General features: G+C 42.3%; 2 protein-coding genes across 3 annotated transcripts in view; both read right to left on the bottom strand.

Annotated features, from left to right (window-relative positions):
- LOC111182287 (cytochrome P450 3A24) overlaps positions 1–14,834 on the bottom strand; it is a 42,234-nt gene extending 27,400 nt beyond the window's left edge. Inside the window, exons 1-6 of one of the 2 annotated variants that reach the window (XM_089895699.1) lie at positions 14,731–14,834; positions 12,211–12,304; positions 10,097–10,149; positions 7,642–7,741; positions 1,482–1,595; positions 1,132–1,220 (exon numbers count right to left, since the gene is read on the bottom strand). In XM_089895699.1, the coding sequence (XP_089751825.1) occupies positions 1,132–1,220; positions 1,482–1,595; positions 7,642–7,741; positions 10,097–10,149; positions 12,211–12,304; positions 14,731–14,801 (521 nt within the window). In that variant the 5' untranslated portion in view covers positions 14,802–14,834. The other variant, XM_089895700.1, reaches the window with a different exon arrangement.
- Positions 14,697–22,654, bottom strand: part of ZSCAN25 (zinc finger and SCAN domain containing 25) — a 52,731-nt gene continuing 44,773 nt past the window's right edge. The window contains exons 13-14 of the transcript XR_016387749.1: positions 15,532–15,733; positions 14,697–15,047 (exon numbers count right to left, since the gene is read on the bottom strand). The gene's annotated coding sequence lies outside the window, so the exon portion shown is untranslated. The remainder of the gene's footprint in view (positions 15,048–15,531; positions 15,734–22,654) is intronic.

Below are 22,654 nucleotides of genomic sequence, written 5' to 3'. Positions count from 1 at the left end.
TGATGCAGCTGGCCCTGTGCCAGGAGGGCTGGGGACACTGAGGCAAGTTAGACGTCCCCCCACAAACTCGAGGAGCTCAGTCATAGAGGGATAGACACCCATAATCAGACAAAGTACAGTAGTGTGTTTTGACTACAGGCAATAATAAGTGTATAAGGACTGTGTCTGAGCATAACCAAGTGTATAAATTTAACACATCCTGGGGGAGTCAAGAAAGGGGACGTTGATCTGGGTCTTGCCTCACCATAAGAGTGTGCACTCAGAGCTGATTCCTCTTCAATGAATTACAGAACAGCAGCACCCTGTTCTGAGTTTCCAGGAACATCATCCCTCACTGTCTTACACCCCTGCTAAGGATCCTGAAAGACCCACACTTCCTCAACTCCAGTGGTCTGTGGTTGACCTGAGGGCAGACTCATTTCTGTGAAATGTAAGAACTAAAAATATTTCTAGTTAAAAAAATAATAAATTACTCCAAATTTGACTTAGGGAATCCCATAGCTAAGTGATCTTATGTCCTCAGTTTTCCCGGGACATTCTCAGCTTATACCTGTTGTTACAGCAGAATTTTTAAAAAAAATCTCAGTTTAGACAACAAATGCTATGATCACTCTACCCATAGCCTGTACAGGGCCTTCTCTCTTTTGAGGCTGAAGGAAGAACAAATGGTGGTTAAGAATTAATATTTAGCATTTTGCTCAGGAAAACTGTGAAGAGATTTAATTTGTTTCAAGTTCCATACCGTAACATTCCTGCCCAGTGCACTTCCTGCCAATATGTACGAAGAGCCTTCCCCACCTCCGCTCCACACCCTCTACACGCAATACTGTGCACAACAATGTTTCTCCTTTCTAAACTATGTGTTTTTGTCTTCCAGAATATCCAAAGTGACAGTTAAGCAGATAAGTTCATCCTGGCTCATGTACACAGGAGAAGACCCTTTCTCTCCCAGCTGCCCTGCTTTCTTTGGCGAGCCACCACTCATTCTGGGGTGGCCCACTGGAGTGGTACCACCACACACTTACTTCTGTCTGGTCACTACAGTAACTCAGCAGTGGGAATCTGGCTCCATGGCAGGCATCTGGAGGGTCTCAATGGAGCTCAGGTACCAGCAGCTTCACCCCTACTTACTCTTTCATGTTGATTGGCTTGCCTTTCCCTGCTTCCTTCTTCAGGTTCCTCACCAACACGTCTCCAATCTGGCTAATGATGGGGAACATCTAGATACAAAGTACAACATCACCTGAAGTTAAATGCAGACTCAAGTCCTAGAAGTACCTGGCTTTCCCAAACATGGAGCAGGAAGTGGCATTTTATAAGGAATCTTAAAATGTCTCTTCTAGGAAGTAAAGATAAAAGACCATCATTAGAAAACTCAAAATCAGCAGACTTCTCTTTGGAAAGGGACTATGATCTTATTTTCTACCTGTCCCTAGAGTCATTCCTTAAGTTTCTAGTTGAAAGTCTTCTTCTTTTCTTACCTCCTTGAGCTTTCCGCTGGTGAAGGCTGGAGACAGCAACGATCGTAATCTCTTCCATTGTTCATCCTCAGACATAGAGATGGCATTTTTCAAAATTCCCATTGGACCAAAAGACTAGAGTCAAAAGCAAAACACAGAGTCTTACTGGCACTGTCCCAAGGTGATTGACCAGATCTGGGAGCCTATTCTTGAAGCTCCAAAGAAATAGCTATCTGGAGAGGGCAGAAAGCAGAAGCAAGAAGAACTACAATCCTGCAGCCTGTGGAAAAAAAACTACATTCACAGAAAGATAGACAAGATGAAAAGGCAGAGGGCTGTGTACCAGATGAAGGAACAAGATAAAACCCCAGAAAAACAACTAAAAGAAGTGGAGATAGGCAACCTTCCAGAAAAAGAATTCAGAATAATGATAGTGAAGATGATCCAGGACCTCGGGAAAAAAATGGAGGTAAAGATCGAGAAGATGCAAGACATGTTTAACAAAGACCTAGAAGAATTAAAGAACAAACAAACAGAGATGAACAATAAAATAACTGAAATGAAAACTACACTAGAAGGAATCAATAGCAGAATAACTGACGCAGAAGAACAGATAAGTGGTCTGGAAGGCAGAATGGTGGAATTCACTGCTGCGGAACAGAATAAAGAAAAAAGAATGAAAAGAAATGAAGACAGCCTAAGAGACCTCTGGGACAACATTAAACGCAACAACATTCGCATTATAGGGGTCCCAGAAGGAGAAGAGAGAGAGAAAGGACCTAAGAAACTATTTAAAGAGATTATAAGTCGAAAACTTCCCTAATATGGGAAAGGAAACAGCCACCCAAGTCCAGGAAATGCAGAGAGTCCCATACAGGATAAACCCAAGGAGAAACATGCTGAGACACATAGTAATCAAATTGGCAAAAATTAAAGACAAAGAAAAATTATTGAAAGCAACAAGGGAAAAACGACAAATAACATACAAGGGAACTCCCATAAGGTTAACAGCTGATTTCTCAGCAGAAACTCTATAAGCCAGAAGGGAGTGGCATGATATACTTAGTGATGAAAGGGAAGAACCTACAACCAAGATTACTCTACCCGGCAAAGATCTCATTCAGATTCGATGGAGAAATCAAAAGCTTTACAGACAAGCAAAAGCTAAGAAAATTCAGCACCACCAAACCAGCTCTACAACAAATGCTACAGGAACTTCTCTAAGTGGGAAACACAAGAGAAGAAAAGGACCTACAAAAACAAACCCATAACAATTAAGAAAATGGTCATAGGAACATACATATCAATAATTACCTTAAACATGAATGGATTAAATGCTCCAACCAAAAGACACAGGCTCAGTGAATGGATACACAAACAAGACCCATATATATGCCGCCTACAAGAGACCCACTTCAGACCTAGGGACACATACAGACTGAAAGTGAGGGGTGGAAAAAGATATTCCATGCAAATGGAAATCAAAAGAAAGCTGGAGTAGCAATACTCATATCAGATAAAATAGACTTTAAAATAAAGAATGTTACAAGAGACAAGGAAAGACACTACATAATGATCAAGGGATCAATCCAAGAAGAAGATATAACAATTATAAATATATATGCACCCAACATAGGAGCACCTCAATACATAAGGCAACTGCTAACAGCTATAAAAGAGGAAATCGACAGTAACACAATAATAGTGGGGGACTTTAACACCTCACTTACACCAATGAACAAATCATCCAAACAGAAAATTAATAAGGAAACACAAGCCTTAAATGACACAACAGACCAGATAGATTTAATTGATATTTACAGGACATTCCATCCAAAAACAGCAGATTACACTTTCTTCTCAAGTGTGCATGGAACATTCTCTAGGGTAGATCACATCTGGGGTCAGAAATCAAGCCTCAGTAAATTTAAGAAAATTGAAATCATATCAAGTACCTTTTCTGACCACAACGCTATGAGATTAGAAATCAATCACAGGGAAAAAACCGTAAAAATCCCAAACACATGGAGGCTAAACAATACATTACTAAATAACCAAGAGATCACTGAAGAAATCAAAGAGGAAATCAGAAAATACCAGAGATAAATGACAATGAAAATAGGATGATCCAAAACCTATGGGATGCAGCAAAAGCAGCTCTAAGAGGGAAGTTTATAGCTATACAAGCCTACCTCAAGAAAGAAGAAAAATCTCAAATAAACAATCTAACCTTACACCTAAAGGAACTAGAGAAAGAAGAACAAATAAAACCCAAAGTTAGCAAAAGGAAAGAAATCATAAAGATCAGAGCAGAAATAAATGAAATAGAAACAAAGAAAACAATAGCAAAGATCAATAAAACTAAAAGCTGGTTCTTTGAGAAGATAAACAAAATTGATAAACCATTAGCCAGACTCATCAAGAAAAAGAGGGAGAGGACTCAAATCAATAAAATTAGAAATGAAAAAGGAGAAGTTACAACAGACACCACAGAAATACAAAGCATCCTAAGAGATTACTACAAGCAACTCTATGCCAATAAAATGGACAACCTGGAAGAAATGGACAAATTCTTAGAAAGGTATAACCTTCCAAGACTGAACCAGGAAGAAATAGAAAATATGAACAGACCAATCACAAGTAATGAAATTGAAACTGTGATTAAAAATCTTCCAACAGGGCTTCCCTGGTGGCGCAGTGGTTGAGAGTCTGCCTGCCAATGCAGGGGACACGGGTTCGTGGCCCGGTCTGGGAGGATCCCACATGCCGCGGAGCGGCGGGGCCCGTGAGCCATGGCCTCTGAGCCTGCGTGTCCGGAGACTGTGCTCCGCAACAGGAGAGGCCACAACAGTGAGAGGCCCACATACCACAAACAAACAAAAAAACCTTCCAACAAACAAAAGTCCAGGACCAGATGGCTTCTTAGGTGAATTCTATCAAACATTTAGAGAAGAGCTAACACCCATCCTTCTCAAACTCTTCCAAAAAATTGCAGAGGAAGGAATGCTCCCAAACTCATTCTATGAGGCCACCATCACCCTCACACCAAAACCAAACAAAGATACTACAAAAAAAGAAAATTACAGACCAATATTACTGATGAATACAGATGCAAAAATCCTCCACAAAATACTAGCAAACAGAATCCAACAACATATTAAAAGGGTCATACACCATGATCAAGTGGGGTTTATTCCAGGGATGCAAGGATTCTTCAGTATATGCAAATCAATCAATGTGATACACCATATTAACAAATTGAAGGATAAAAACCATATGATCATCTCAATAGATGCAGAAAAAGCTTTTGACAAAATTCAACACCCATTTATGATAAAAACTCTCCAGAAAGTTGGCATAGAGGGAACCTACCTCAACATAACAAAGGCCATATATGACAAACCCACAGCAAACATCATTCTCAATGGTGAAAAACTGAAAGCATTTCCTCTAAGATCAGGAACAAGACAAGGATGTCCACTCTCAGCGCTATTATTCAACATAGTTTTGGAAGTCCTAGCCACGGCAATCAGAGAAGAAAAAGATATAAGAGGAATACAAACTGGAAAAGAAGAAGTAAAACTGTCACTATTTGCAGATGACATGATACTATACATAGATGACATGATACTATACTAAAGATGCCACCAGAAAACTACTAGAGCTAATCAATGAATTTGGTAAAGTTGCAGGATACAAAATTAATGCACAGAAATCTCTTGCATTCCTATACACTAATGATGAAAACTCTGAAAGAGAAATTAAGGAAACACTCCCATTTACCATTGCTACAAAAAGAATAAAATACCTAGGAATAAACCTACCTAGGGAGACAAAAGACCTGTATGTAGAAAACTGTAAGACACTGATGAAAGATATTAAAGATGATACCAACAGATGGAGAGATATACCATGTTCTTGGATTGGAAGAATCAATATTGTGAAAATGACTATACTACCCAAAGCAATCTATTCAATGCAATCCCTATCAAATTATCAATGGCATTTTTAATGGAACTAGAACAAAATAATCTTAATTTGTATGGAGACACAAAAGACCCCAAATAGCCAAAAGAGTCTTGAGGGGAAAAAAATGGAGCTGGAGGAATCAGACTCCCTGACTTCAGACTATACTACAAAAGCTACAGTAATCAAGACAATATGGTACTGGCACAAAAACAGAAACATAGACAAATGGAACAAGATAGAAAGCCCAGAGATAAATCCATGCACCTATGGTCAACTAATCTATGACAAAGGAGGCAAGGATATACAAGGGAGAAAAGACAGTCTCTTCAATAAGTGGTGCTGGGAAAACTGGACAGCTACGTGTAAAAGAATGAAATTAGAACACTCCCTAACACCATACACAAAAATAAACTCAAAATGGATTAAAGAGCTAAATGTAAGGCCAGACACCATCAAACTCTTAGAGGAAAACATGGGCAGAATACTCTATGACATCAATCACAGCAAGATCCTTTTTGACCCACCTCCTAGAGAAATGGAAATAAAAACAAAAATAAACAAATGGGACCTCATGAAACTTCAAAGCTTTTGCACAGCAAAGGAAACCAGAAACAAGACGAAAAGACAACCCTCAGAATGGGAGAAAATATTTGCAAATGAAGCAACTGACAAAGGATTAATCTCCAAAATTTACAAGCAGCTCATGCAGCTCAACATTAAAAAAACAAACAACCCAATCCAAAAATGGGCAGAAGACCTAAACAGACATTTCTCCAAAGAAGATATACAGCTTGTCAACAAACACATGAAAGAATGCTCAACATCGTTAATCATTAGAGAAATGCAAATCAAAACTACAATGAGATATCATCTCACACCGGTCAGAATGGCCGTCATCAAAAAATCTACAAACAATAAATGCTGGAGAGGGTATGGAGAAAAGGGAACCTTCTTGCAGTGTTGGTGGGAATGTAAATTGATACAGCCACTATGGAGAGCAGTATGGAGGTTCCTTAAAAACTAAAAATAGAACTCCCATACAACCCAGCAATCCCACTAATGGGCATATACCCTGAGAAAACCATAATTCAAAAAGAGTCATGTACCAAAATGTTCATTGCAGCTCTTTTTACAATAGCCAGGACATGGAAGCAACCAAACCGTCCATCGACAGATGAATGGATAAAGAAGATGTGGCACATATATACAATGGAATATTACTCAGCCATAAAAAGGAACAAAACTGAGTTATTTGTAGTGAGGTGGATGGACCTAGAGACTGTCATACAGAGTGAAGTAAGTCAGAAAGAGAAAAACAAATACTGTATGCTAACACATATATATGGAATCTAAAAAAAAAAAATGGTCGTGAAGAACCTAGGGGCAAGATGGGAATAAAGATGCAGACTTACTACAGAATGGACTTGAGGATACAGGGAGGGGGAAGGGTAAGCTGGGACAAAGTGAGAGAGTGGCATGGACATATATACACTACCAAACGTAAAATAGATACCTAGTGGGAAGCAGCCACATAGCACAGGGAGATCAGCTCGGTGCTTTGTGAGCACCTAGAGGGGTGGGATAGGAAGAGTGGGAGGGAGGGAGATGCAAGAGGGAAGAGATATGGGGACATATGTATATGTATAACTGATTCACTTTGTTATAAAGCAGAAACTAACACACCATTGTAAAGCAATTATACTCCAATAAAGATGTTAAAAAGAAACAGTGATTTCACGAAGCGTTTTAGTATGGATAAAATAATAAACTATAAAAATACAAAAAAAATTGCTCTACTAAGACCCTGATAAGAGGAAATGACAAGCTACTCACTGTGACTATAAAAGAATGGTTAGAGGGAGATTGATGGGGAAGTAACATTTCTATACATTGATTGTGGTGGTAGTTACACAAATCTACATCTATGATAAATGTTCATAGAGTAACACACACGCACTCACAGCAAATGAATGCACATAAAACTGATAAAATCTGAATAAGCTATGTGGATAGTATCAATGTCAATTTCCTACTTTGATACTGTACTATAATTATGCAAGGTATTAACCTTTGGGGGAAACAGGATGAAGGGTTTCCTTCACAGCACCTTCCTGTATTTTTCTTTTTTGACAATATCCTGTGAATTTATAATTATTACAGAATAAATATTTAATAAATAAATAATATTTAAACTTAAAAAATGGATGCTTACCCTCCGGTTTGTGAAGACAGAATAACATTCTTTCACTAGCACTGTTTTGATTATGTCTGGATCTGTGACAACCAACAGAGGCTGTTGACCTTCATAACACCTGTGTAGGGAAAAGAGATGTGATTAAATTTAATGATCTGGTTTCTGCAGCTGGACTCACAGCTTAAGTCCAGACTCTCATCCTGACATTACATAATCCTTACTCCTAGAGATCATGGTTAGAAATAACATTAGAACATTTGTTAAGTCTAGGTGTTGTTTACATGGGTTATTTCCTATGCCATTCTCCACAACTTTTATAGGTTTAAAATATTTCATTATCAAAAAGGAAGTTAGCTTAGTAAATAATTGAAGGCAAGTAAATTGTTTAAGAATGAAAAAACTAATTAATTAAGGAGAGTCCACCCACTCATTTTTGAAGATATATCAAAAGCATGAAAAAGGCCTATGAAACTTATAGACACATTGATCATAAATATGTAAAATGTGGCTGCAAATGGAAGAAGATTTGGAATACTCCACAAGTGAGAGTGGGATTATGAAAGATTTTCTCTGCTCTATTTTCTAAAATTTGCTTTCTAGTTCATAATTTTTAAAAGGAAATATTATATTAACTAATAAGGAGATATCCTTGGTAGCATCAAGGTTAGAAAAATTTGAAACAAAAGGACAAAGAGAATAAAGAAATTCAGAGGAGCATGTATAATTCATTTTTAAAATATGTTCTTTTCATTACTTATATTTATTCTTCGACATGGGTCCCAAGTGGGCCTCAGGCTCCGTGTAGGTGACAGCCATTAGCAGCAGGGCAGGCCTATGTTTGACCCACCTAACCACATAAAGCCAACTCCTCAGATGTGATACATCCCAATTTGGCCTGATCTCCTGACTGTCAGGATGCCCGTTCATGGGAATGGGCCACTGGCATGAGGTTGACTCTAAGTTAATCACACTGTCTTCCGGCATTTTGTTTCCTCTATCAATCGCTTGGGATGGCTAGAACACAATGGAAGGTTTTCTACATGTTACCTATTATTCCTCTGACTTCACACAGGAATTTCAGATGGTTTTGTGATCACATATAAAAATGGATGAGAACCAGTGCATTATTTCCCCCCCCAAAAAATTCTAAAACTCAGAGGGTTTAAGTGGGTGTCATGTGCATTTAGTGTTGAAGCAGTGACGGAAGGGATTGAAGAGGTACTTAATCTGCTCTTCCATCTGATTGACCATATTACTTGGATGATTCCCTTCTTCCCATCATGTTTTTTCAAAAACACCTGGGTGGAGAAGAGATCGTGTTTGGGGTGACACTTTATATTCAGATGTCACTCCAGCCTTAGTATTTCTTATATTACCAGTTAAAATTCAGATTTTTGGCCCTATCCCAGATCATATTGATTTGGTATGCTGATGGGTGGGGTCAAAGTTCTGTATTTATAACAAGTTCTCCCAGGTGGTTCTCATTTACACCCAAGCATGAGAACCATTTTCTAATGAGAGAACTGGGATCCACCATGAAAAAGTGACTCTATCCAGAGCTCACAAGTATTAAATGTTGGAGGGGCAGTTGGAGCTGGTCCAGTAGTGATCCACGGCTATGTGCTCTGTCCACTCAATCACATTGACTTTTGGGGCCATGGCAACTCAGCAGGGCCCTATGGTTTCCGAGGACTTGATCAGAGAAGATGAAGAGGTACAGAGAGGCAGAGCCTTCTCCCATTTCCGTTTGGCAAACAGTCACTACATTACACCTCTCCTGCTGCTCTCATCAAACCTACAAAACTCCTAAAGTCTGTGAGCCCACATGACACACTCTGAGTTAGATATATCCCACATCTCTTCAAAGTCAGAGAAAAATAGTAGATAAAACAATAACTGAATACAATTACATTGGAAAGTCTTGGCTGAAAATGAAAAACAATAACAAAAAAACCTCCATACTTGTAGAGAATGTAAAAAGCTGAGCAGAAATTGTTTCCTATTTTCTTTACCTGTAACCCCCAGCTCTTTTTCCAAAAGGACATATTAAATGCAAAACTTAAATAAAGGATTCTTGGCTTTTAATTAAGTGAATCATGTGGAAAAGGGTCAAAAATGCATTTATGGGCACATATTAGAATGTTCTGGAATAATGCATTTTATGCAATTAAATGCAACCTAAGGAAAGAAAAATGGAGAAGGGGGGAAGAGTGACACTGGACAGAAAGCGATGTTAGGAGTCCCTGGGCCTCAAAGTCTGGAGAAAAGTGATGACCTGCAAATCTCCAGGCCTAATTCAGACTGTAGACCTGGACACCTGGCTGACACCTGGGATCCCTGGTAGAAAGAACAAGACTCCAAAGTTTTACAATAGACTTCATCCCAAGAAGCTCTGGACTGAGATTGTCTTCCATACCACAGGGGGCGCCACATCATAACAAGTCTATCCGATGGAACTTTCCAGAATACTCACCCCCACATTTTTCCATACTTTTTAAAACATCCATTGTCAAACTCCCAAATACCCTGCAAGAGAAACAAAATTAGATTATTAAACTAAATGTATTGAACCCTACCTCTTTTGGGGACAAAAATACCTTGAAACCCATGAAATCAGGCTTACTATTTTCCACTGGCAGGTGGAAGGAAGTTCATATTCAGAGACTTCTTAGGGGAAATGAAGGGAAAAAAAGGAGATATTGGAACAGAGAATTTTAAATCACTCTTGCATTTTCTCTATTACAGATACTAAATGTTTACCTTTGCCTGTGCATACTAAGTACCTCCTTGTCTTTCGTGAGAAAACTGAAGCGAAGGGTAAGTTAGATTGGCCTGTACACACTTTCATCTCCTTGTTAAGCAGCCTTTTCATTTATCTCATGAGCCCTCTCTAGATTTCTAGAAGAATTAGGAAGTTAAAGACACCAGCGACCTTTTTAGTCCAGCAGATTTAAGTAAGTCTAAGGGGTGTGTGTTGAGTGAGAAAATAAATGAGTGAATGAATGACAAAGTAGATCACCTTCTAGTTTTCCAGCTCAACACAGAAAAGATGGGGAGTTACCACAAATACAAACAACAACACCAATTAAAACGCTTGCCCTGAATTTTCCCTCTGTTGCTTAAAGGAAAACAAACTTCCTGTTACTAAGTTTCTGCTGTGATATTTGATGGTTTACCTATGAAAATGAAGGTCTCAGAAACATGGGTCTTGGAGTGCATCTACTAAGGAGTTCATCCGGGAAAGGTGGAAAATAAATTATTGCTTTTTCAGAGAGAAAACAGTTCATGAAGTTCACAGGCAGTAATGAGACAATGAAGACCTCAGTTGGGAGAATCAGGATCTGAGAAACAAGGCTTATGTCTGCAGGAAAGGAAATCTGAGCCAGAGAGCAGCCTACACACAAGGCTCTGCCCCCTGGACACATGGACGTAGCTCATGACCTTCATTTCAGGGGCCAGGCCCTGGGCAAGGCATCAGAGCTGGATTAATATCAAGGCTCAGCCAGAATTCATAGTCCATATGCCACCTAGTACATTCTATTGAGTTCAGTTCAATTTTTAATAATTTTGTCAAATCATATCCTTTCTAGTGATTTTGTATATGTGATTCTGCCTTTTTTTTTTTGCGGTATGTGGGCCTCTCACTGTTGTGGCCTCTCCCGTTGCGGAGCACAGGCTCCGGACGCGCAGGTTCAGTGGCCATGGCTCACGGGCCCAGCCGCTCCGCGGCATGTGGGATCTTCCCAGACCGGGGCACAAACCCGCGTCCCCTGCATCGGCAGGCGGACTCTCAACCACTGCGCCACCAGGGAAGCCCGATTCTGCCTTTTTTTTTTTTTTTTTTTTTAAAACCCCACAACTTATTTAGTGGTTAAATACCTGAAGTAACTAGACAACCACCATCTTGTCTCCGTTACACCTGCTCACTGCTCAGATGCATCCATAAGGTGCTTTCTTTGGAGGCACAGAAGTAAAGCAAAAAGCTCTTGCTCCACCCCTCGAAACACAGAAGATGTCAGGGTTATAGCAAAAATGGAGTAGAGCCACAGAAATAACTGCAGGCATTAGTAGTTCTTGAGATAATTCAAGTAGGTGCAAATTACCCGACATTGAATACTCAGGCTGCGTTAGAAACTGAAGTTACCAAGCAATCCAGGAGCAAGAAAAAAATGCTACCCAGAACTTATGCTACCAACAGGAAAGCCTGACTGTAGTGTAGGCAGCTTAATAAGTCACGACCAGGCACCCTCTTCATGCTTTTCTCCTAATACTAAGGGGATGGTGCCTTCCTGGGAATCTGCACCTGGCAGAAAGAAAATCCTCTTCACAATACTCACCAGATGGAAAATCAAGTTCTGTGCTGAATCAGCTAGAGAGCTGGGCTGCCTGAGGCCGCAAAACCTGAGGCTCCTAACAGCTAAAAATAGAGGTGTGTTGTAAAATTGGCCATGTGCTGGGTGGGGCCCATGATATTTCTGGAAAGTGTGAAACCTCAGAACTTCCTCCTGAGGAGGGGCAGTTTTACTATATTATTCAGCTGAGATTTGCCACCATAAGAAGCAAAGCTGGAGCTCAAACAACACACACCTTTTGGTAGGACAGAATATTTCCAAAATAAGGCAGAGGTCTCGGCCCAGGAATCCCCAGCTTCTTAAAAAGTCCATGTGAATAAGTCCCATATCTGTAAAGTGAAAGAGGAAACCAGGTCACAGGAATTGTGGAATAGTGGTGCTGGAGCTGGCCAGTCACTGACTCAGAACTGGAACAGTCAACCTAAGGAGATAGCATGTAGGCAATAAAAAATACCAGCAGCTCCAAAAGCAATCATTACATTCACTCATCATCTCCTTGCCCACCACCAATACAAGACCCAGTAAAGGTCATGGTGATTAGCTAAAGGCAGCTGAAGTCTTCACAGTTCCAATCTTAGAGTGAATACTTGATAAATGTTTCTAATTGGAGTGGTCCTGAGAGGTTCAGGCTGGAATTCTTCCAGGGAATTCACTCATCTTTATTTGGTAACTTGACTCTTAGATGATTTGGAGATTCTCATTCTAGGTAGAAAGGGAAAATTTCTTTTTCTGTTCCAATAATGAGATTTTGCTTAACTTCGTCTGCAAAACAACAGTTATTGAGAGCCTACTGTGACATTGTTCTTACAATTTGCATGGAGATTTTTATGCTTTTCTTTCCCTCTGTATCCTGACCCCATTTTAGGATTTAATTCTTCTTAAGTCCAACTTCATAATCAAGCCTTAGAGAATAACAGCGTCCTAATTTCTATAAAATACAAACTGTGTTCAAGGCTTCCATTGGCATCATAGAAATGTGAGCACCTTTCAGCTACACTCAAGTCTCTGTTGTCAGGCAATTTGCTTGATTTGCCCTACAGAGAAGGGCGACTGACCATATGTTCCCTGAATATAACTGTATAAGTGAACCAATGACTAGAGGATCCATTTCCAGACCGTTCTTTCTCAAATGGTATCTGGTCCTCCAACCTGTGATACTCACCTGCTAAACACAGTACCAGGCACACTCATTTTTTTCAAGATCCTCAATCACAGATTAGTTTGTTTACTGCCTCTGTGCGCCAACTACCTCAAAAAGCCATTAAGGCTGGTGCTTCCTACAGCTGGTGTACGTGAAACTCATCTTCATGTGTTCTGTGTGGAATCCCACAAATGGGGGGTTTGAAATCTTGCAGGTCTTCTCAGTCTGGTGTTTCTGAGAATTGACAGAGTGGAGGAAAAGAGAGGTTGAGGGGAAGAGGTTGCTGGCAATGGTTTTAGTGATGAAGTTGCTAGGCCGCCAAAACTAACTCTGTAGGGGCAAATTAGAAAGGTATGGCTGAAAAGTGTGCTATGTAGAAATGCTTCAACATGCTCTGCAAGCCCTTTTAGCTAAAAGTGGGCCTTGCAAACTTCAGGTACCTCCCCGAAGACAGCAAAAGAGGCATTGTGCAACACAGAATGAATAACCATAAAATGTTCCAGAATGTTTAAGACTTTTTTCTTCTTTGAAGCTTAGTTTTTAAGGTCTTACAGGTTCCAAATATTCTGTACAAATCCATCAAATCTTATGTGATAAAATAAACCCAAAAATTGCCTGAAAGAAACTGTGCTTGAAGAGGCAGCAGAGGCACTTTGGCCAAGCCCAGCTGGGTGTTTAGATCCTTCCCCCAGAAAAGTTGGAGGTGTGAGCACCAACTTCCAAAATGGGAGTGACTTGGGCTATTCCAACCCCAGTTTCTTCCTTCGCCTTCACAACCAGGGCAAATCAATTTCCCTTTCTGAACTTTCAACGTGTTACATGAACTCTCAGATTTCTATGCTGATGCTAAAGCTCTCAGAGACGAGAGGAAAAGCTGAAAGAAATGAATATAATTTCAAGATTTCTGCCAAGTGTCCTCTCCTCTAAAGATTTCTCATTTGGGGGTAGATAGTTCTGCATAGTACAGGGTGGGGGAATTGAGCCTTGGAAGAAGGTGCCATAGGAGGGACACAGGAAAGGGGGAAGAGCTGATATGAGGTGAAGGGCAATCAATTTCCAGCCCCTGGGTGACAAGGTGCCCTGTGTAAATGACATCGGGGGAGGGAGGGAAGGAAGCAGGAACCCCCTGAGTGACACAGGGGCCAATCCTTCTACACGGCTCTTGCAGCAGATACTGAACCCAGAAGGTGAAGATCATGAGACAAATCCCAAGTTACTTCATGCCTCCAGGATCCCCAGAGCTTGGGAAGGGGACAGCACCCCACTGCGCAGGGACCAGTTGTTTTAAATCTTCCCCTGGTGGATTCTGGTTGATTAGTCTGGGTCCATGGAAACTGGTAGTCAATCATCCCCAGGAGCAAATAACGTCACTAAACCCTCCTAGCTACAGAAGATAAAAACTTGGCGGGGTGGTGGTAGGGGGGGGTGTTTGTTGATTACTCATTCAACAGAACTGGGTTAAGATCGATAATAACCCCTTTGGTGTTTGTAGCACCCACAGCTTAAGCAACTTTCCCTCCACTAACTGATCCTCAAAACAGTAAAGGGAAAGTGGGACCTGATGAGCACCCCAAGTCCAAGGTTACAGAGGAGATCAGAATCACAGATACTCACAGATAGAGGAGTACCAGGCTGGTAGCCAGGAGAACCCAGGTTTCCACGGAAAAGCTCGGGATCAGGTCCATGGCCACTCTCCTCGGTGATTCTCTCCCTGAGTTTCTTCTCAGCTGCGTGTGTTACTCTTTGCCTGCCTGCTTCCTTTCACACCCAGGGATGATTCATTGAGGCTGAAATGTTAATGTCCTGGGAAGGCGGTGGAGCTGGAGCTGCAGCCAATAGAAGGGCTACCTGTGCTCCACCTGCATGAGCCCTCCCTGCCTTGATAGTTGGCATCACGGACAGTCCAGTTTGACCTCCCTTGACTTCATATTCTGTGGCCATTCAATAACAACTCAATCAGTGTTATCAGTAATTTCAAAGGTTACAGAAACTCAAATAAAACCACTAGCCACAAATATCCTCTAAACTGCCCTTTTCTCTGTAACTGCCTGAACTCCAAAACTTGAAACCCTTCAGACATGCTAGGTCCACTAATCTTTACCATGCAGTTTCCTCTGCCTAGATATCCTGGTTTCCCCATAAGGCACCTACTCATCCTTCAAATCCCAGCTCAGAAAGCACATTGTTTTAGAGACTTCCCTAAACAATAGGAATAACCACTTCCTCTTCTGGATGACTTCTGTCGTGCCCCCCCCAACACACACACACACACACACACACACACACACACACACACAATCCTATTATTGTCCTTCTATCCTCCAGAACCATTGTTGGTTTCCACACCTATTTCCCTTAAGAGACTGAGAGTTTGGGCTACAGTCTGAGTATTAGTCACCCTTATGCCCCTGGTACCTTGCAGAATGCTTTCTGCAGCATGGACATCGGAAAGGTTGGTGGACTTGAGTTGGTAGTAATGAGAACTCTGGGCCCCTGTGTGTCTGTTTCCTGTGGCTATTTGGTGACCACATGATCTTCCTGTATCGTTAATACAACAAGAGGGCCTGGCTGTGCCTTGGCCACCATCACTGCACGTTCAGGATGATCCATCAGGGTTCTGTTGACAAGAGGGCCCCCAAAGGAGAGACAAGACATGGATCATGTGGTGATGGCTGCACCAAGGGGTATCCATTCAGTCTTCCTGTCCCGCCCCTCAGAGGGTCCTTCAGTGGACAGCAGTTACACAGATTCTTAACGAAAGAATGACCCCCTCTCTCTGGAAAGGCCACAAGTGCAAAATCAATGAGGGTGAAGGGAGTGAAGCGGAGAAAGCAGCCCAGTGACCAAGTGGACCTCCAACCTCCTTATCCACCGGTGATGTGGCACATACAGCAAACAAGACTCCATAAAGAAAACATGAGGTTTTTCTATGGGGCAAAGTGGGGGGAGGGGGGCAGTCAGAGCAGATGCTTCCTTATCATTGACTAGATGGAAAATAATTAAGGGGTAGCAAGGTGTTACTAAGGAGGAGGTCTGTAGTAGAAGTCAGTGGCATCTGTGAGCCCCCACCCCATTCCTCATGGGAGAAATTAGAGGACTGAGGGTCTGAAATTTACACTGGTTCATTGTCTTCCCTCTGACCAAAATGCTGTATCTCCTTGACTGAGAAACTGTGAATTATATGAAAAACAAAACCTCAAAAGTTCTTAAACTCAATAGGAACACAGGACGTTTAAGCTGTGTTTGTGCACTTCCTTCTCCCTTTATCCTTCTCATTTTCAGTCCTTCTGGAGCAAGCGATACTCACCTCTTGCCAATACATTCCATCCCTCTGGCCTGAAAGTCCCCAGAGTTGCCCAACACTGGCCTGAGTGGGTGGAGGTCTCATTGGTAAATTATAGTAAGTCCCAACTATGTCACCTGCCTTTTTTATTTCCTTGGGACCTTGTCATGCAACATGAAATTTCTACCATCATAGCTTGTCAACTTTGGGTTCAGACTTTCTCCAGGAGGCACCTGTTAAAATCCATAGCTGCCACTGGAAATACAATGCCTGAATATATCTGTTCATCCACGCATTGATTCAAGGCCAAGTGGGTGAATGTCAGGTGCAGGTATTGCGCTGGGCTGGGGGCTAGAAGCCCATACAGTCCCCTACCTTGAGAGCAGCTTCCCAGAGGAGGGAGTGAGACACACAACCAAGGTTAGTATGTAGCATACCTCTGGAACCTCTAGGATAATGGAGCCCTACAGAGAGGTCATGAAGGAGAGAAGTGGATACAAGCTTGAGTACCAACAAAGGACAGGCCTGGGAAGCTGGAAGATGATCCTGAGGAAAAGTAGCATAGAAAGTCCCACAAATTCTTATGCATTTCTGCCCTCTTTCGGTACCTTCTCTGGGCGCTCTTAAGTAGGGTCATGATACAATGCCCAGTTTATAGATACAGAAACTGAGGCTCAGGGACTGCAGGTGGCTTCTCAACAGCTATTGATCACAACATGTCACATGTAAGCTAACATGAAGATAGATTGGCAAGTCTTCTGCACTGAAATGCCAGTATTCAATGTTTGCTGTTTCACGATGAGGGTCACTATGTGAAATAGTGAGACCCAAGACTACAACAGCAAATTGGTTACAATTCTGGCTCCTACCTCCATAGCTATCCCTGCCCAGGAGCTCCCCCACGGGTCTCCAGAACCAAGGACTCTATCTCACCTCATCAAGAATAAAGCCAGGTGCAGGTTATGAGGACACTAGGGTCTTGTGTGTAGGATCCACCTATGTTCCCAACTGAGAGGAACACAAAATACATCCCACATGGGATGACTGGGGTGTCATCTGATAACTTCTGACAACTTAGTTCACTCAACTAAACCCACAGCCTTTCTTATTCTTCTTGGAAACAAAACCACTGTGGAAACTATATGCCTTCATCTTCCTCCAAAACACATACTGGGCTACGATGATTTTTCTCACTAAACCCACAGGACCATCTGCTGCCCTATTCGCCTCAGGGCCTGGTCCAGCTCGTTGGAATCTATCCCAGAGGCGATAGGCTAGTCATCGTTTAGGACTGAAATTCTGCAAGTACCCTGTTCTAATCAATGCAAATGGCCTTGCTCTGCAAGGGGAAATAATAGAAGGCATGATCTTCGTGCCCCTTCATTCCACAGCAGGGCACACCTAACTTAAAAGTCTGACAGACTAAGATTGTGAAGGAAGACGTGTGCCTGAATATCACCCCCCACCCCAACATCTCTCATCTACCCATTTGTGCACTAATGGGCTTTGCATGTACTTTCAAAGCTCTGTTCTCAGCGCTTAGGGTACGGATACCACTAAGACCCAGACAATAATCAGGTTGAAGATAGAGACAAATAAACAGGTAATTATAGTACAGTACAACCCAGTTAAAGTAATGATATAGATATAAGAAACACAGTGTCCTCATCAACTGTAAATGGCTTATCTGCTTTTTCAGTCCTGAGTAATCAAAGTTGAGTTAACAATTTTGTATTATAGTCTTGAAGGTTACTAAGAGAGTAGATCTTAAATGTCCTCACCACACACACAAAAACTGTAATTATGTGAGGTGATGAATATGTTAACTGACCTTATTTTGGTAATCATTTTGCAATATACACATGTATCAAATCAGCATGTTGTACACCTTAAACTTACAAAATATGTGTCCCTTTTTTACAAATAAGCAAACTGCAGCACAGAAAGTTTAAGTGACCAGCCAAGGACGCATAACTAACTACTAGCAGAGCTGGGATTCAAACCTAGATCTTCTAGTTTTATAACCCAAGGTCTTAACTTTACCAGGCCCTTCCTTGCCCAAGAATTAGTGGAACGACTGGGTCTAGAGCCCAGGTCCTCTGAGAGGGTAGTGACCCAGCGCTCTGACCCAACCTAGAGACAAGGCAAGGCCCCCTAGCAAGCCTGTCAGTGGGGAGTGGGGTAAGGCAGGGCTATGCTCTTTCTGACCCACACATACCTCACCATGCAGAAAGCCCCGCTACACACCCCCTCCCCTATGCCCAGAAGCAGAAGCACTTTCATAGACTTTACAAAAAAGGGAAGAAGAGGAGGAAGACTTCCTCTGGCTGTTCACTTTCTCCACAATCCCAGAATTTTTATCATTATAAACTAACCACTAACATCTCTACTGCAAAGTACAGTTTATAAAGTTCTTTCATGTCTCTCTTAATTGATCCTCATGAAATCTCTGTGAGATAAGCAGTGCTGGGATTATTTAATTCCCACTTTACAGATGTGGAAACAGAAGCTCAGGGTGGGGAAAGGTCTTGCCCGAGCAATTAAATCATGAATCCAGGAAATAGAGCCGCATCTTGTGATTCAAAATTGTGCCAGTGGCATATATGGTTGGGCTCCAAAGGGCCTCCTGAAATAAGTTGGCAGGTTATAGCTTATCACATGGGATAAATATTTCCTTCCACTCCTCCCACCATGCTTCCACTGTTGTGCAAATGCTACAGAGGTGATTTTGGCCACAAAAATGACAGCACACCCTTCTGCCTACTAAATTTTATGTATTCACTGAACTCATGGTGTCAGCAGATAGGGGATGTTGCAAACAGTTATGACATGCAGCAATCAGAATCATTTGGGTTTCCAAGAAGCAGGAAGTAAAAAATGATGAAATGAATGAGTGGGGCTTCCCTGGTGGCGCAGTGGTTAAGAATCCGCCTGCCAGTGCAGGGGATGTGGGTTCAAGCCCTGGTCTGGGAAGATCCCACATGCCACAGAGCAACTAAGCCCGTGCGCCACAACTAGTGAGCCTGCCCTCTAGAGCCTGCGAGCCACAACTACTGAGCCTGCGTGCCACAACTACTGAAGCCCACACACCTAGAGCCCCTGCTCCATAACAAGAGAAGCCACCGCAATGAGAAGCCCGCGCACCACCATGAAGAGGAGCCCCTGCTGGACGCAACTAGAGAAAGCCTGCGTGCAGCAACGAAGACCCAACGCGGCCAAAAATAAAATAAATAAATTTATAAAAGAAAGAAGAAAGAAATCAATGAGTGAAAGGGGACTCACAGGCCAGGAGGCAAATTTCAGAAGACCACGAGGAAGGTAATTAATGAAACAGCAAGTGTAAGATGAAGGGAAAGATGAACATCGCAGGTTATTTTGCAAAAGAGGGGGTGAAGGGCTGGCAGTCTCTCCTAATTTTTGCAGTAACCACCTAATGAGTTTTGCTTGACCCTACGCTGGCCTCATCCTGAGAACCCCCTACTCTGCCACCAGACAGAACCTGTTAAAACCCATTAAAATGTTACACTTATAACATTCTTCTGTTGTTCAAATCTCTCCAACCACTCCCATCATCCACAGGATAAAATCCAAACGCCCTGTGGTGGCAACTCAAGAACCTTGTTGGACACTTAGGTTGCTTCCATAGCTTGGCTACTGTAAACAGTGCTGCAGTGTGCAAATTTATGTTTTCATATTCTTGGGATAAATGTCCAGAAGTGGAATTGCTGGGTTATATGGTAGTGCTACTCTTAGTTTTTTGAGGAACCTCCATCCTAGTTTGCATAGTGGCTGGACCAACTTATATTCCCACCAACTGCAGGAGAGTCCCCTTTCTCCATTTCACTGCCAACACTTGTTGTTTCTTGCCTTTTTTTTTGCGGTACGCGGGCCTCTCACTGTTGTGGCCCCTCCCGTTGTGGAGCACAGGCTCCGGACGCGCAGGCTCAGCGGCCATGGCTCACGGGCCCAGCCGCTCCGCGGCATGTGGGATCTTCCAGGACAGGGACACGAACCCGTGTCCCCTTCATCGGCAGGCGGACTCCCAACCACTGCGCCACCAGGGAAGCCCTTTCCTTCTTATTGATCGTGTTTAAATGGCTCCTTTTACCACCTGCTGTGTGTGGAGACACTGAGTCATAAATGTTCAGGACATTATTTCCTGGATTCTAATTGGGGCTGGGGGTGTCTGTCCAGCTGTGTGAGCTCAGGGCCCTGAGCAGGCCCTCCAGCCTCAGGTCTCCCTACCCCTGTAGGACGTCAAAGACCCTGGGTTGAAATCCCTCCCACTCTCCTCCTCCTACCCTGGAGCAGAAATTATTTCTAAAAATTCCCAAAGTGAGTGCATTGTTGACACAGAAAAAACAAATCCCAAAGGAACCAAAAACAGGAGTAAGGAGAGCTCATTCCCTCCTTACAGACACAGTGTATTTATAAAATTCAGTCAGGACTTCCAGGCAGGGCAGGGAATAGGGCGAGGAAAGTAAGGCATTCCACTTGAGCAGAAATTTGCCAAAAATCTGTGATCAAGACAAATTATATTCTAACCTACTATTTAAAAAAATCAATATTAATGCAAAAAAATCTAGGAAGAACAAAATATCAAAATTTTAAAGAAAGATAGTATCAGTAGATCAGTTTTATTTAGTCATCACGGTTCATCTAGTTAATGACACTCATGCTGCAGTGTTCACGGGTAAAGTATTCTCATTCTGCACGTACATTGAATTGAGTCAGAAAGTGAAATGGGCTGATGGATGGATAGAGGGATGGGAAGATGGGTGATGAAACAGAGAAAGCAAAATGCGAATTATTCAGTCCAGAAGGTGGTAGATAGGTGTTTACTATAAGATTTTTTCCATCTTTCTGTTCAAATTTTCTGTATTTGAATTTTTTAAATAAAATTTTAGGAAGGAATAACTAACAATATTTTTAAGAGTTTCAATATCTTTCAAAAATTTCCTCTCTTCTCACTCCCCTCCCCCATGCAGACCCTCACCATTTCTGACCTAGACTATGACCACAGCCTCCTGTCTGATCACCTGTCACAGGGCAGCCTTTGCACATCTAATCAGGGCGTCCCCGATTGACCCCTCCCACAGTCCCACACGGCCTGTGCCTCATCTAGGTGATAGGTGACACCCCAGCTGTGTCCCTGACCCCCCACCTCAGACCTTATGCTGCATTGGACTGGAGTTTTTGCAGGTCCCTGCACAGCCCATGCGACCTCACACCTCCCCACCTTTGCTCAGGCTGCTCCACCTGCCTATTCCCTCCTGAATGCCTCTTCAACATTCCTCTCAGAAGCTTAAACATGGTGGGTTTAACACAAGCATTTACTTCTGAAGCTGCCTGAAGCCCCCATAAAATGCACTAAAGAGCTTTCTTTTTTTAATAATTTTAAAAATATTTATTTATTTTTATTGGGTTGCACCAGGTCTTAGTTGCAGCTCGCAGGCTCCTTAGTTGTGGTTCGCTGGCTCCTTAGTTGTGGCACACAAACTCTTAGTTGCAGCATGCATGTGGGATCTAGTTCCCTGACCAGTGATCGAACCCAGGCCCCCGCAGAGTCTTCACCACTGGGCCACCAGGGAAGTCCCTAAAGAGCTTTCTTAAAAGGCATAAATCCATAGGGACAAAGACAACCAGATAGGAGACCACAGCCACCAACTGTTTGAACCTACAAGTAGATGTAGCCAAGCGTCATCAAGAGCTCTTCATGCAAGACACCTTCCTAAGTTCTCCCCTTAGTCCTCAGAATAACAGTACATAGAAGGTTCTCTCATTATCACCCCCTTTTTACAGGCACAGGGGAGTTAGGTCACTTGGACAAGGTCACACAGCCACAGAGCCAAGCTTTAAGCCCAGGTGGTCTGGCCCCAGAGTCTATGCCCATGACCACTGTGTATCTGCCATGAAAGCACTCACTTGGCAGAGCAGAGAAAACTGAAGCTGAGCCCACAGCACTCGGGAGACCAGGAGTAAACAGAACCACGCCGCTGGAGGCCAGAAAGACTCAGGAACTGCATGCACCAGGTACCTCTGTAACTGGAAGTGTTAAGTGAGGGTGAAAACAGAGGACTGTTTAAAGTCTATGTAATAAAGTATTAGACTTCCCTCTTGTACTTGGTTGAATAATGTTCCCCCAAAATTCATGTCCACCAGCAATTTCAGAATATGACCCTATTTGGAAATAGGACTTTCAGATGTAATTAGGTAAGTAAGATGAGGTTATACTGGAGTAGAGTGGGCCCTAAT

This window comes from Delphinapterus leucas, chromosome 15, assembly GCF_059928025.1.
Source record: "Delphinapterus leucas isolate spDelLeu-1000000601 "Yukka" chromosome 15, BTC_Dleu_Yukka2, whole genome shotgun sequence".
Lineage (NCBI taxonomy): Eukaryota > Metazoa > Chordata > Mammalia > Artiodactyla > Monodontidae > Delphinapterus > Delphinapterus leucas.
Note: the sequence above shows the minus strand (reverse complement) of the source record. Positions and strands in the feature narration are given on the sequence as shown.